The sequence below is a fragment of the Zingiber officinale genome, chromosome 6A (assembly GCF_018446385.1).
Source record: "Zingiber officinale cultivar Zhangliang chromosome 6A, Zo_v1.1, whole genome shotgun sequence".
In the NCBI taxonomy this organism is placed as follows: Eukaryota; Viridiplantae; Streptophyta; class Magnoliopsida; order Zingiberales; family Zingiberaceae; genus Zingiber; species Zingiber officinale.
In genome coordinates, this window is record NC_055997.1 from 104,264,659 (window position 1) to 104,279,199 (window position 14,541).

Genomic DNA, 14,541 nt, shown 5'->3' on the forward strand with positions numbered 1-14,541 from the left:
CAAGAAACACAACATAACGAGAGACATATAATTTTTGACTAACGGGATCAAAGCAATGATATCCTTTTTGAGTAACACTATAACCCAAAAAGACATAAAGAGTAGATCGAGGGGCTAATTTATTATGCTCGACATGTAAACGAAGGACAAAGAAAGTATAACAAAAAAAAACATGCAAAGAGGAATAGAGAGGAGCATGACCATATAATTTTTCAAAAGGTGATAAACCTAAATTGTGTGAGGTTGGAATTCTATTAATCACGTAAGCAGTAAGGATTGCCCCCCCCCCCCCCCCCCCCCCGCGCACAAAAGGTACTAGGAACACTGACAGAGAATAAAAATAAATCGGTTGTTTCAATAAGATGTCTATGTTTTCGTTCAGTCACACCATTTTGTTCAGGAATAATTGTACAAGAGGTTTGATGAATAGTACCATTAGAAGCAAGTAATTATGAAAAATGATTTGAAGTGTATTCCCCCCCCCCCCCCCCCCCCTCTCCAAATCACAATGAAAACACTTTATGACATTAGAATGTTGAGTTTTCACAAGAGCTTTGAAGTTGTTGAAAATGGTAAGATAATCAGACTTGTGTCTCATAAGATAAACTCAAGTGTAATGAGTGTAAACATCAATAAACGAAACATAATGTCTTAACCCCTCTTTTATTGAAATAGAAGAGGGTCCCCACACATCAGAATGGATAAGATCAAATAGAACAGAAGAAAAAGAAATACTTTTAAAAAACGGTAAGGCGGAAAATTTGGTCAATTTACAACCACTACAATTAGAAATATCAAAACTTTTTAAAAATCCTAATACTCCTGTAGAAGGTAAAAACTACAAATAAGATGCAGAAACATAACCTAAACGAGAGTGCTACAAATAACAACCAGAAGATGAACATTTCAGATGAAAAGATGATAAATCCACACTCGAAGCTACAACTTCTGGTACTTTGAGTTGATCTAAAGCATAGAGTCCTCCTTGCTACGACCTGTCCCAATCAGCCTATGAGATTGCGGGTCTTGAACATAACAATTGGATGAAGAAAAGAGACTATGTATCCATATTCACATAATTGACTAACAGAAACAAGATTTAAAATAAGACTCGAAATATAAAAACATCAGTAAGAGATAAACAAGATGTAACAATTGAATCGACACCTACTAATGATATAGGAGTACCATCAGCAGTCACAATAGATATAGATGAACGAGGAGAAAAAAATAAAAGATGATAAATTAGATGACATATGATGGGAGGCACCAGAGTCCAAAATTCATAAGGATAAAGATATACCTAAAATATCAGACGATAACAAATCTATATGAGAGGACGCTGATATGTCAGAGGACTGTGAAGCAAGGAACTGTTAAAACTGCTCCAACATATATGGATCAGATTTCTATGGAGCATCTGCATGATCAGGCATGATGATAGACGGTAAGGATATACATTTATACGATCCGTAAAAACTGGTGTCAGAACGACCCGTGGCAACTCAAAGAATTCGAGGTAGAAAAGGATGTCAAATGTAGAAATCAGCAACACAGGGCGTCGATGTCGAAATTAGTAGAAAAGGACGTTAATACCAAAATTGATAACATAGGGTGTCGGTACCAAAATCGGTAGAAAAGAGTGTTAGCGCCGAAATCAACAACATAAGATATCGGCATCGAAATCGATAGAAAAGAACGTCGGCACGGAAATCGATAGGATAAGTCGTCGACGTCGAAATCGACAGGATAGGGTGTCAATGTCGAAATCGGCAACAGCAGCAGGAGACGACAATGACAACGGAAAATAATAATAGGAGGCGGTAGAAAAAATTAAGTCAGAGAAAAAAAACCTCGCTCTAATACCATATAATAATTAAGAAAAAAATTAATGATATTATTGAATCTAAAAATTAATGATATTATTGAATCTAAAATTAATAATTGAAAATATACAGTATAATCTTTATATAGTTTAATTAAGAAACACTAAATTCTAAATATAAACAGAAAAAAATTAAATTATATAATCTAATACTTTCATACTTAGAAAGATTAAATACTACTCGAAAATTCATGGTCGGAACCATGCCCATCCTGGATTAACGATAACAGTTTTGTTATGATACGGCACACGCTGCTCTTAGGTAAAAAAAAATCGTCCCACTTTCTAATTACTTAGCATCAGTTATAAATATATTTCATGCTTCATCTATCTTTACATAACAGAATGTAATCAGTGACGGATCCCGACAAAAAAGGAAGAAGATGTTCAAAGAAAGAAGTTAGAATTTATCTTCCTTCTCGTTACCTTCGGACTGTAATATACTGATGAAATTTTCCGAGAGCATGAGAATACTCAAGTACACCCCCGCTCCCTTAGATCCGCCACTGAACGTAATCACCTTGCTATCAAAATAAGAGCATCCACATTCAAAGAATTAATGGAGTAATTTTTTTTTTTCTGTTTTTTTCTTTGTCTGTACGTGAGAGCACACATCTCTTGCTAACAACGTGACTCATCAGCCGCTGTGTCCTACACCTCCTTCTCTTGTTTTTTTTTTTATTAATATATATGTTTTTCTATTAATATATATATATATTTCTATTAAAAATATACGATTAATGGACAACCTAACTCATAAATAATGAATATTACTATTAAAATAAATATAAAAAGATAAAGATATTAATATGATATGTATATGGATCTTATATTTTTTTTCCATGAGACGGTGGTGGGTATTATAATACCCATCAATGGATATCCTAAAAGTTATTTACTGTAAATTTTTTTTTTCTTACTTGATTAACAGCTGGGGTGTTACTATTAAAATAAATATAAAAAAGATATTAATATGATATGTATATGGGTCTTATATTTTTTTTCATGAGACGGTGGGTATTATAATACCCATCAATGGATATCCTAAAAGTTATTTACTGTAATTTTTTTCTTACTTGATTAACAGCTGGGGTGCGTTGAGATTTGGTTTATATGGTGTGGATCGAGGGCGATATATTAGATGGTGGGGATCTAATATAATATATGAATTGGGGACCGACATATCGTATTCAGAGTAGCAAGGCGTCACGAAAGATCGGGGACTTTTCGAGGAGGTTGTAGGGCTGCTGGGCTCGCAAAAATTGCAGGCACATAGGATCACAGACAGAGACACCACCTCATGCGAGGGAGCGCTCGTACAAGAGTCTGAATTAAAAATAAAAAAACATAGCTTTGATATCAATTGGTAGAGTGTCAGGCCAAAGACGAACACAAACTAACCACTCGACATCTTACCATAATAATTTTACAAATGAAAAAAATCACTAATTAAAAAGATAAATTACAAAGAGATTGATTAAAAAATTTTAACCCAAATAAAATTGAAAAATAAAATTAAACAAACAAAAAAATCAGCTTAGCTGGTAGAATTAGAAGAAATAAATTAACAACTTAAAAATACAAAGCCTTAAAAAACTCACAGATTACATTAAAAGATATTCATGCCAAATTTAGAGTTATAAATTTTTAACATATAAAATATAATACTTAAATCAATTATAATTTAAAATTTTAAAAATAAGTTGATTCTTAATTTGCATTACCAAACCATATCTACTCGTGGTTCCATAACCATTCAGTAGCTGCATTGCATAAAAAAAAGGGGACAAAAGAAAACAAAGGAAAATGGTTTCACGAGGAGGTCGAAAAAATATACTAATAATAACAATAATAAAAAGAATGAAAAATCAAATAGTACGACTTTGATCATTTTACTAGATAATTCTTAATTGCAGGACTACAATTGGAGGGAGAATCCCTGATATTAGATTTTCATCGCTTTAAAATGCATAGAACAAATGGTTTGTAATAAGCAGCCACTGCCAAATTTGAGGTATCCAGACTAAGGAGGTGGAACGGGCAAAGCCTTGGGTTTTGGCTTGACTTCAACTTCGTTTATGTTTCGAACAAAGATGGCATCAGGCTCATGTCTGCCACATTCAGAAACTCAGTTTCATATCAAAACAAGAAAATAGTCCAAAACATTCACTTATGGCCTGTGTTGAGAAAAAAAAATCTGATGAACTTACAGGATCTCGCCTTCCTCATATGTGTAGCTAGAGGCTACAGCAAGCAGCAGGCCGTCTCTGCTGAAGGATAATGCAGCAATGCTAGTTGGGTATTTTGAATACTGGATTATAAACACACAACATGCAACTGTCAGTGCCTAACTTCTTAGAACACAATATCAAATTTGCTTTTTTTAATTATACCAAAACAGTACCTGATAAAGTCTTTTCTTATTATTGCCATCCCACACATTAACATAACCGTCACACCCACCAGTAGCAAACGTGCCATATCTTCAGAAAACAAACCAGAAAACTAAAATTGATAATATAATTGCTGAAACTTTATCATTGATCTATTAGAAGAATCTAGAGATATTACATCGGATGGAATGCCATTGCATTAACAGGATAAACAATATCCCTTCCGGCTTCAGATTTCCGATGACACTTGAATGCATACCTGAATTATGGTTGATGAGAAAGAGGGTTATCACAGATAAAGACGACATAGTATCGACTTTTCCCATTATAGTCAATTCATTAAATCTCATCATAAACAGGAAACAAGTTAATTCTTGAGTATAAAACCTCAAAGTCTGAATTCTTAGATTAGAGAAAAAAATTAATGCAGTGTGAAGATATCGAGTTCCCATTGTTGATGGACTGCAGTATGAACCAATGATGGTGTTGCCGCTTTTTCTTTCTAAAAAAACTATTGTCCAACATGGTTAAACTCTAGTTTCTCCAAAAGAAGTTAAGCATGCAGCAGGAAGCAGGTGCATGCACACATTTTTTACTACCAAGCTGGAATCAAGCTACAAACCATAAATACTCAGACGCTATTTTCAAGTGAAATTCTCTGTGAAATATTTTCATCTAGTTTAGAATACTATCCACAATAGATTCAGTGATAGTTCACTGAAGAACCTACTTCTTAGCTTGTGCAGCTTCAGACAGATCGAAGAACTCCATTGCTACTCGACCTTCAATAGAACTGAGAGCAAAGCCTGCAATAAAAACATCAAATATTACAATGTAGACCTCAAACATAGCCAACCAAGTGACACCATAATTTCTTGGGTCAAACATGAGATCACTTCATTCAACAAAAAAGAAAGCAATGGAAAAAAAACTAGTCTCTCTCTAGTGATCAAGAATAATTAGAGGTTCATATTCATGGTTTCATCACATCACTTGAGAAGGGAGATGTTAAGAAGTCTGCAATGGTAGTGATTCACAAAATCTATCCACCTCAACCTTCTACTGGTAACAGAAAACAAATTACACTAAATAGACACCAACATACAACTAAAATTATTTACTATATATAAATAATATGTTTTAGATACTATAAGTGTGTGTCCACTGATGGATGGATAGGACTATAGGAGTAGGCTGAAGATTGAAAAAATGGCAAGCAAACTTGTTTAATAAAAAAAATGAGAGGAGAGGAGAAATGAACAGGATGACTAGGAGGAAATTTCCTACGTCATTCTGCCCAAATCCAGGCAGACATAGAAGACTAGGGATGTAAATGAACCAAACGGTTCGCGATCTATTCGGAGCTCGATTCGGTAAAAAGCTCGTTCGAGTTCGTTCGTTTATCTTATCGAGCCGAGCTCGAGCTCGATTTCGAGCTCGACAATTTTATTGAGCCGAGCTCGAACTTAAGGATATTCGGCTCGTGAGCTCGCGAACATGTTCGTTTATAGGCTCGCAAGCCAAAAAAAGAGCCTTAAAACAAGCCTTAAACCGAGCAAAAAAAATGAGCTCTAAAACGAGCTAAAAAAACGAGCTCTAAAACGAGCCTTAAAATGAGCTTTAAAATGAACCAAAAAATGAGCTCTAAAACGAGCCAAAACGAGCCCGAGCTCGCTTAACGAGTTAGGCTCGTTAACTTTGATAATTGAGCTAATAACGAGCCGAGCTCGAATTGTTCGCGAGCTTGATAATTCTAAAACAAGCCGAGCTCGAGCCTTGTGATAAAAGCTCGATTCGAGCTCGAGCCGAGTTCGAGCCCGAATATAACTTAAACGAGCCGAGCTCGAGCCTAATACTGTTCGGCTCGGTTCGGCTCAATCCAATCTTGACAATTAAAAAAAAAATCTTGTTTACTCTTGGTCTTGTTTCCTCCTGATGACAACATAAAAATTCTATTTTCCCTCACCGCCCCCATCCTTTCTATCCATCTTATCATCCCTTCTCTCCAAAACTCCCTCCCACTTAATGAACAGCAGCAGAATTGAGAATGCAATCTTCCTCAATGCAATTGTGTAGTTAGACAAAAGAAGTAACTTCTAACTCAGCAGACTTATGGTTACTTGGGAATGCTTCATTTTCTTTTAGTATTTAATGCAAGCTAATAAAGATTAGTGAAGAACAATGAATTCACCTGTGCCATTTGGATAACAACGAACAGATCTGGTTTGATATTTCAATGATGATTCCCTTCGTTGTTCTGGTTGGGACATATTCCGCAAATCATACACATTCACATGCCTTCCAGCAGTAGCAACTACTAAACGGTAACCGACAAGAGAGAGGGAATAAACTCTCTCAGGTTGCAGATATGTTCCAACAAGTGCACGATCTGAGCTGTTAGCACCTCTGGGATCCCAGCATTTCAATGTCTTATCCCAACTTCCAGTAATAACCTGACCTAAGAAGATTCAAATAACAAGATCAATGATCAATTTAAGGACATTTGCTCATAGTGATTTATACGACATTCTTTATAGAATAATAATATCTTCCAAACATGTATTGGTACACAAGGTCACTGACAACCAAACTAAGGCCTTGCAATAAGGCTTGTTGACCAAGTAGTAGAAATATACCATTAAGCTACTAGCAACTTAGAATAAAAGGCTACCTGCTGCATAAGAGTATTCCACACATCGAACAGGAGCATCATGACGTCCTAAAAAATCCTCCTTACCAGAACCAAAGACATACCTGACACACAAGTCCAGAAAGAAAAAATTAACTCAGGTAGTTCAAAAATCTATGTATTATTGTTGGCAGGATAGCTAAACTATGTTCATTATCTAATTGAATTAGGCATTGATTTGAGACACAGTGATAAAAACATACAAACCACTCAGATAAGAAACAAGGAGCTGATCTCTTGCCAGTTCTGCGGCATTCAAAAGAACCAGACTAAACCAGCTGACATGGGGGATGGTTCTTGAATATCATCTAGACTCAAATCATTAACCAACCATTTTCATAATGCCAATTGCCCACGTGTTTGTAATCAGTTTTTCATTTTAATGTAATCAACTTGTACTATTGTATTTTTCATTTGCAAGAACAAATGATCAGGTTTTTCAAGATCTAATAACTCTAGTCGCAGAACCTTTCTGGCTGCTACACTCTAGTCTCACCACCAATCTACTCTTTCTTAAAACAAAAGTAGTATAAAACACAACTGATATGATAAGGGAGTCAGCAATCGGGGCAAACCAACAAGGAGATAACAGTTTATGGCAACAGTAGCAAGGCGAAGATGTACAATACCTTGCATAATTGTGGAAGGCAGAATGACATGGGAGGAACTATGCTACGAAGATAAGAGAGAGAAGATTGAGAATGGAGGTTTAAAGGAGAAAATTGAAGAGGAGAAAGAAATTGATATAATCTCCTGGCAGAAAATTGAAGAGAGAGTGAGGAAGAGGGAAAGAGGAAAGAGAGGAGAGGAAAACTTGGAAAAAGCAAATTTATTAAGAATTGTTATTTTTTATTTCAACACAATACACAAATATTGCTTACAGGTATATTTTACTCTGAAAAATACTGAACTGCATCTATTACATAAAATAACACACAATCCTCGATACACCAGTATGATCCTCTTTCTTGGCCCTCTCAACAACCTAACTGAACAATGGTGATCTCACCTTCAACTCATTGCAAAGAAGCACATGATTTTTTTCCCCCATCTCATGCAAAGCATAAACAACCGGTTGAATTTTTATTGCCTTCAACAGCATGGAGTCTCTATCCTATAAACAAGAAGTCACAGAACATTTTCTAACATCGTACAATTCCAATGACAAAGGTGTGACTGGTTTGCTACCACTATGAACATTGTTATCACAATACCACAATGGCAACTACAATCTTATGATAAACATGTAATTAGCGACACATATACTAATGTGATTCATATTTAATCATATAGCAAAACAATATCTCAAATCAGCAATTAACATACTTTATCAACTAAGTCAAATTTTTAGCATAATAATGTAATAACTGCCTACTACTGTTAATGCCAATTATAGTTGATAATATCAAATTATAAATAGATAGATAATTCAATAAATATATTAGGTAATCTACTAAACTATTAATTAATTGTTTCATGATTTCATCCAATAAAAATTTATCTAATAAATTACAAAATAATAATTTTCCTAAAAATTAACATAATATTTCCTAATACAAACTTCCCATGTGAACCCCGACTTGGATGAAAAAGGTTGAGAATTGTGTTAGGCCAAGATAGCCAAGTCTAAATCTTTCTAATCTTGTGCACTTGAATCTTATTTTTCATGAGGCTAGGTTGTCACATAAATGTGACACACAGGGCCTTTCATCACTTGAGTACCTTAATCTGCAAACAAAACTGGGCTACGAGGTTGCTCAAAATGACCATATCAATGCCTAGATGTGATGCAAAACAATCTAGGATTCTTGTGTTATGGACCAATTTGCATGAATCTAGTCCATGATGATTATAGGATTAGGTTCACAACTTGGACTATAGAAAAAATTTTGGAGCAAAGACTAGAATTTATTTATATTCCATGATTAATAGAAGACAAAATGGATAGAAGAAAATGATAGAGAAATAGGTAATTCAGGTTTTAGGATTTAATATAAATGGAAAATTTATAAATAAAATGAATGGGTATTATCTATGTTAGATAGGGATTATAAGGATAAAGCCGTCAAAAGTAAAAATCTTAGGATAAAATCATTGTGCCAAAGTTATGTTAGGATATGAAATAATAAATCTTGGCAGATAACATCAGCAGCCAAGAATGAAGGAAAATAAAAAAGGGTTTTAGCATTGTTGTGGACCAATGTGAATAAAGAAGCTAGTCAATGATTGTAGAATTAGTTAGCTAGCACCTAGGAAAATAGGAACACTCTTGAAGACAAGATTATAAGTTGTTTACATGCCATGATTAAGAGAGAAAAAAAATAGGTTTTGCTTATTGAATAAAATGGATAGGAGAAGAGGCCATAGAAGTAGGTAATTGAGGTTTTAACATTTTAATATAATAGAGAAATTAAAAATAAAATACATTATGTATAAATAAGACAAGGATTATAACTTAAGGTTGTACAAATTCAACGGGCTTGAGATAGAATCCTAAAGTTAAAGTTAGGAATTAAGATATTAAATATTACACATTTTTAAAATCCACTTTAAAAAATTGAAGAGCTTTTCATTACTTTTAAGAGTGCCAATGACTAGAGTCCAATTAATTCTTTTCTAACTAGGAAGGTAGGTAAAATTATGTCTAAAAATTGCAATGGAATACATGGGGCATGCTTAACTAACCAACACCAACTAATGGATTAGATATAGGTATTACAAAATATAAGGGGAAAAACTTATAATTAATTTTCAACAAATCAAATGGTAAAATTTTAAGGAAAATAATATAAAAGTTCTCAAGCATAAAAAGGATGGAAGAAGTTTGAAATGAAAAGGTTGATAATATCAATGTTATTTAGACTATATTGACAAATAAGATCAGTAATGTAGTTAAATTCATTCTTGGAGAGTCTCAAAGTAAAAAATAAATCATAAAAAGAGAACTGGTGGTGGTATAAAAAGGTGTGAAAGAGCAATAGTTTAAAAATTCATGTTTTAAAGTTTGGAAGAATTATAAATATCAAGAAATTCAATTACGTAAAAGTAGCTAAAATTGAGGCAAAAAGGTTATAACAATAAAATGTAAGAATGGGGAGAAAAGATATTTATTGCATCGCAAAAACTAAAGAAAGGAAGCATAGAGATTTACTAATATTAGATGCATAAAATATCAAGTTGAAAGGCCCTTGATAATGCAATAACTGAAAGATGGTAAAAACACATTTATAAGCAATTTAATGAGGATTCTACAAATAATATATAAAAATTATGAGCTATAGATTTGCTCATAATATTGTATCAAGTGAGGTTATAGAAGCTTTAACTACAATGACTGTAGGTAAAATTATAGGTCGTGATGATATTCCTAAGTTTAGAAGAGTTTAGGAGATAAGGTAAAATTTAGTTAATTATCAAATCCTAAGTTAAGAAGATGCTCAAAGAAAGGGGGAAAAGTATTTGGGTACCAATTAATGCAAATAAAGGTGGCATACTGTGTTGTTTGAATTACAAAGGTATCAAATAGATAGGGTTAAACTTTGAGAAAGAGTTATACATAAGAGAATAAGAGATAAGACAATTATTTTGGAATATCAATTTGATTTTAGAAGTTCTCCCATAGATGTTATTTATTCAATGACAATAGAAAAATTCAGAGAAAGGAAAAAGAATTGACATATGGTTTTATTTATGTAGAAAAGCTTATTATAATGTAAAATTTCATATTACATTCATGAACTCAAATTTTGTAATAGCAAGCACTTTAGAATCATTATAGTTTTCATATCTACTTTATTTGGTTATATTGTGAAGAAAATTGATTGCAGTGCTTTTTTGTTCAAGTTTTTGGCTTATTTAAACACAAATTCAATTTTTAAATTGGAGGATACACTAATTTGTTAGGATATATTTGAGCCATTGGAGGATATACTAATTTGCTAGGAGAAATTTGAGCATTCATCTTTGTAGTTGACTTTGTTTTAGATACATCTTCACTATTACAACCTTCACACCATATGATTTCAATGAACATTTGGACAATATTCGAGCTCTATAACAACCTCAATGTTTTCTTATTCATTTGAAAGGATGACTAAAAAAGAATATCACAAAGTGAAAGTGCAAAAGAATGAACAAAGTGCAAACATTTCTTGGTTATTAGAAGATGCATCCAAATAAAAAGAATAATTAGTAGACATTGCTAAACTAAATTAGTAAAGTCATTGTTCCCTATGCATAAATGGGAAGAATTAGGAAAAGGGGTCAACAACTTGCCCAGAGTCAAGTTCTCCTTAGTGGGGTAACATGGTCAGGATTTCAAGCCCTATTTAAAATCTCAAATTTTCAAAGTTGTTTTAATGTTTAAACTTTTTATTCTTGTTATATTTTTAAGAAAATAGATTTTGAATTTTTAGAAGTTGTTTAGCTTTTTAAAAATAAAAAATCAACGATGATTTTTTATTGAGAAGAATTAGTCTAATTGTCGTTTATAAAAGGGGTTAAATCTCATGTATTAGGATGATATTTAGTTAATAAATGCCCTTTTGATTGTTGTGTGATATTAAAATTTCTTTGTGTGAAATAGTTATCTCCATTTACTTCATCAATTTTTCCCTAATGTTTCTATGTGATTCGATGGTTCAATTTGGTATTGCATTAAAATTTACTGTAATAATAAGGCTACAAGTTCATATTCTCTAAATAACATTGTGTATCAACTTTCTTTGATATTACAAGAAAATTAGGCCTAAATATACAGTTACTTAAATATATAACCAATAGCACTCACAGGGATTAGCTTGGCCACAAAAAATGCAAGCACTATCAGAACCATTGGCTAAGAAATCTCTACAAGATTTAGAATTACTCACAGGCTAAGAAATATAAAGAGTCACAAGAAGTGTCGACTATGAAACTCCAACTAACAAGAAAATAATCTGAAATAAGGTAACAGACACTAGTTTGTAATTCCAAATACTTGCATCAACTTTGTTTGTTGGAAATCTATTTTTAGAACTAACAGGACGTCAGGACCTAAGTCTTCTCATAAGAAAGTTCAATAAACGAGTCTTTTGTAGTGTAACAATAAGACCAGATAAAACCGAAAATTTTGTATTTCAACTCCCCTATTTCTCATTAGAATTTTGAATTGAAACTGAGGGTTTTAAACAGATAAAGTTAGTACTAGAGATAAAGACAGGTAGTTTCATTGGAGAGGATCGAGATGAATAGGGAATTTGGAAAGCTGAATCAATTTGGGTCCAGCATCTGTTCCTACCACTCAGTTCTGTTCAAAATGTAAGCAGGTATAACATTCCATAAACAATCATTGTTAGCCCAATCTTAACACTAAACTTAATATTAATTCCAAATAGATACTACCAGTCATCGCTGAAGAAAAACCACCAAACTTCAGAAAAATATACGAACTTAACAGTCTAAACATTTTTTTACCTAGTCCTAAAATCACTAGTGTTGAATTTATAACAAGTTCACTAACTACTGAAAATAATGGAACACTAAGCGATTTCTATCAGTTATATGTAAGCATTAGTGTTTCAAAACTAAATAAGCAACAAAAAATATTCAAAAGCAATCAGAGAAGCTCCCAACATACCTTCTCACGGTATGATCAGCACTGGCACTGAACCCCGATGAATCATCATGAAAGCAGCAATCAAGGACGGGACCAGCATGCAAGAACTCCGCCTTAAGAAAGTTCTCACCGACATCGTAAAGACGAAGAGTCTGAAGAAAAAGGTACCAATCAATCAGGCTAATTCTAGATGGAGAATAGTCAAACCTTAGACGGGATTAGGGTTTTGTCTTTATGTTGGTCGGAGCGGAGGAATGGGAATCGCAGGTGAGTTACGAATACTGACCTTATCCCACGAAGACACGAGTAGGAGGTCGCTGTGGTTGGAGAAGCGCAGATTAGAGATGCCATCGGAGGGAGGCTGGGAGAGCTCGCGCCCGCCGGTCGGCGTAGTGGTGGCGGTGCTCATGTCGGCCGGCGCCACGAGAAAAGAGATAGTTCACGTATCTGATGAAAGTATGGAGGCAAATCGAGGAGGGAAGAGGGAAGGTAAAGGACGCGACCGTTCGCCGGAGCGATGAGGGGGGGTGGGGGGGAGTTGAGAGGGGAGGAGCGGAAGCGGGAGGGGTTTTCAAAACGAGGCGATGGTTTGAAGAGTGAACGGTTATCTAATAGCTCAACGAAGGCAAATTATTTCAGTCAATCAATCGGATCTAACTAGGGTGTAAATGAATTTTGCAAGCGGCTCAATCAAAGTTTGATTCGAGTTCAGAGTTGACTGAGTTTGAATCGAGCTTGAGCCGGCTCATTTAATATTCGAGCCGATCTCGAGCCTATTTAATACTGGCTCGAAGGTTCATCGAGTCTGTTCGAGCTCGGGTAATTTAATATTTTAATATTTAAAATAATTATTATTTTAAAGTTAAATAATAAGTTGAGGAAGTGTTTGTAGTTAGAGTGTTTTATAAGGTTGTTAGAGGTTGAAGGTTTGAATCTTAGCTTATGCGCACTTATTTTTATATTTAAATCCACTATTTTCGAGTCAAGCTTGAGCCCATGATCTCGAGCTCAAATTCAGAAACTCGCTCGAGCTCGAGCTCGAGCTGAGCTTCTTTAATTTTCTCAAGCTCGAGCCGACTCGAGCTTGGTTCGGTTCATTTACAACCCTAAGTCTGACTATAAAATCTCATCACGTGTGTGTGGTAAAAAGCAATTCACTAGGTTAACACGGAAGAGGTTGGCCAAGATATGGGGAGGATATATTCAACGTGTCAAGTTTTGATCATAAGACCTCATAAAAGAATATCTCATATCTCAATGATGTGACGGGACATGTAAAATTGCATCACACTAAATTTGTTGTACCTCAATTGTGAGTATTCAATTAAAATAGAATAGATTTTTGTTTTCAAATTAATCTCGGGGAATAAAAAAAATGATAAATTCAGTTAGTCCAGTATCCTTTGGTTGTGCGCTCCATTTGAAAAAAAAAATCCTGTAAATGCACAATAGCCAAGGATCGAACTACAGATATCTAGGTAATAACTTGAATATCCTACCGTGACACTATAACTCGGGGGACAAAACCTATACAAATTGAGAACTTATAAAATATGGATTAATTCGGTGGAAAACAAAATTATCTAAATTTTTTTTATTATAATCTAAAATTTTAATTCGATTTAATAAAATTTGATTTTGATCTAAAATTATGATTTAAAAATTAAATTCAGACTACTCAATTTAATTGAATAAAAATTTTAAAATCAAATCCAAATCGAATTGATTAATTTTTTTTTAAAAAAAATAAAATTCTAAATAAATTAAATTTGATCGAACTTCTATTCACCCCACTAATATTAGAGTACTCCACTAGAATATTTTTATTGTAAATTTTTTTTAACTTATCTTTTATATTTAAATGTACATCTCAGGTGTTTAATTATAAGAATTTTCTAGACTAAAATTCATATAAGATCTTTGTTTAGAAATATAGAAATGAAAGTCCTATTTTAAATATAACATACAACGTTAGTTC

The 14,541-nt window shown here is 33.6% G+C and overlaps 1 protein-coding gene across 1 annotated transcript; it reads right to left on the reverse strand.

The window, feature by feature from the left end:
- Positions 1-3,766: 3,766 nt before the first annotated feature.
- On the reverse strand, positions 3,767-13,079 carry LOC121994269 (mitotic checkpoint protein BUB3.1-like). The gene is made up of 9 exons (XM_042548363.1): positions 12,850-13,079; positions 12,585-12,715; positions 6,950-7,032; positions 6,470-6,736; positions 5,009-5,084; positions 4,457-4,537; positions 4,290-4,368; positions 4,096-4,196; positions 3,767-3,996 (listed from the first exon to the last, which is right to left on the reverse strand). The coding sequence occupies exons 1-9, from the start codon at positions 12,970-12,972 to the stop codon at positions 3,909-3,911; spliced, it is 1,029 nt and encodes a 342-aa protein (XP_042404297.1). The 5' UTR covers positions 12,973-13,079; the 3' UTR covers positions 3,767-3,908.
- Positions 13,080-14,541: the final 1,462 nt, after the last annotated feature.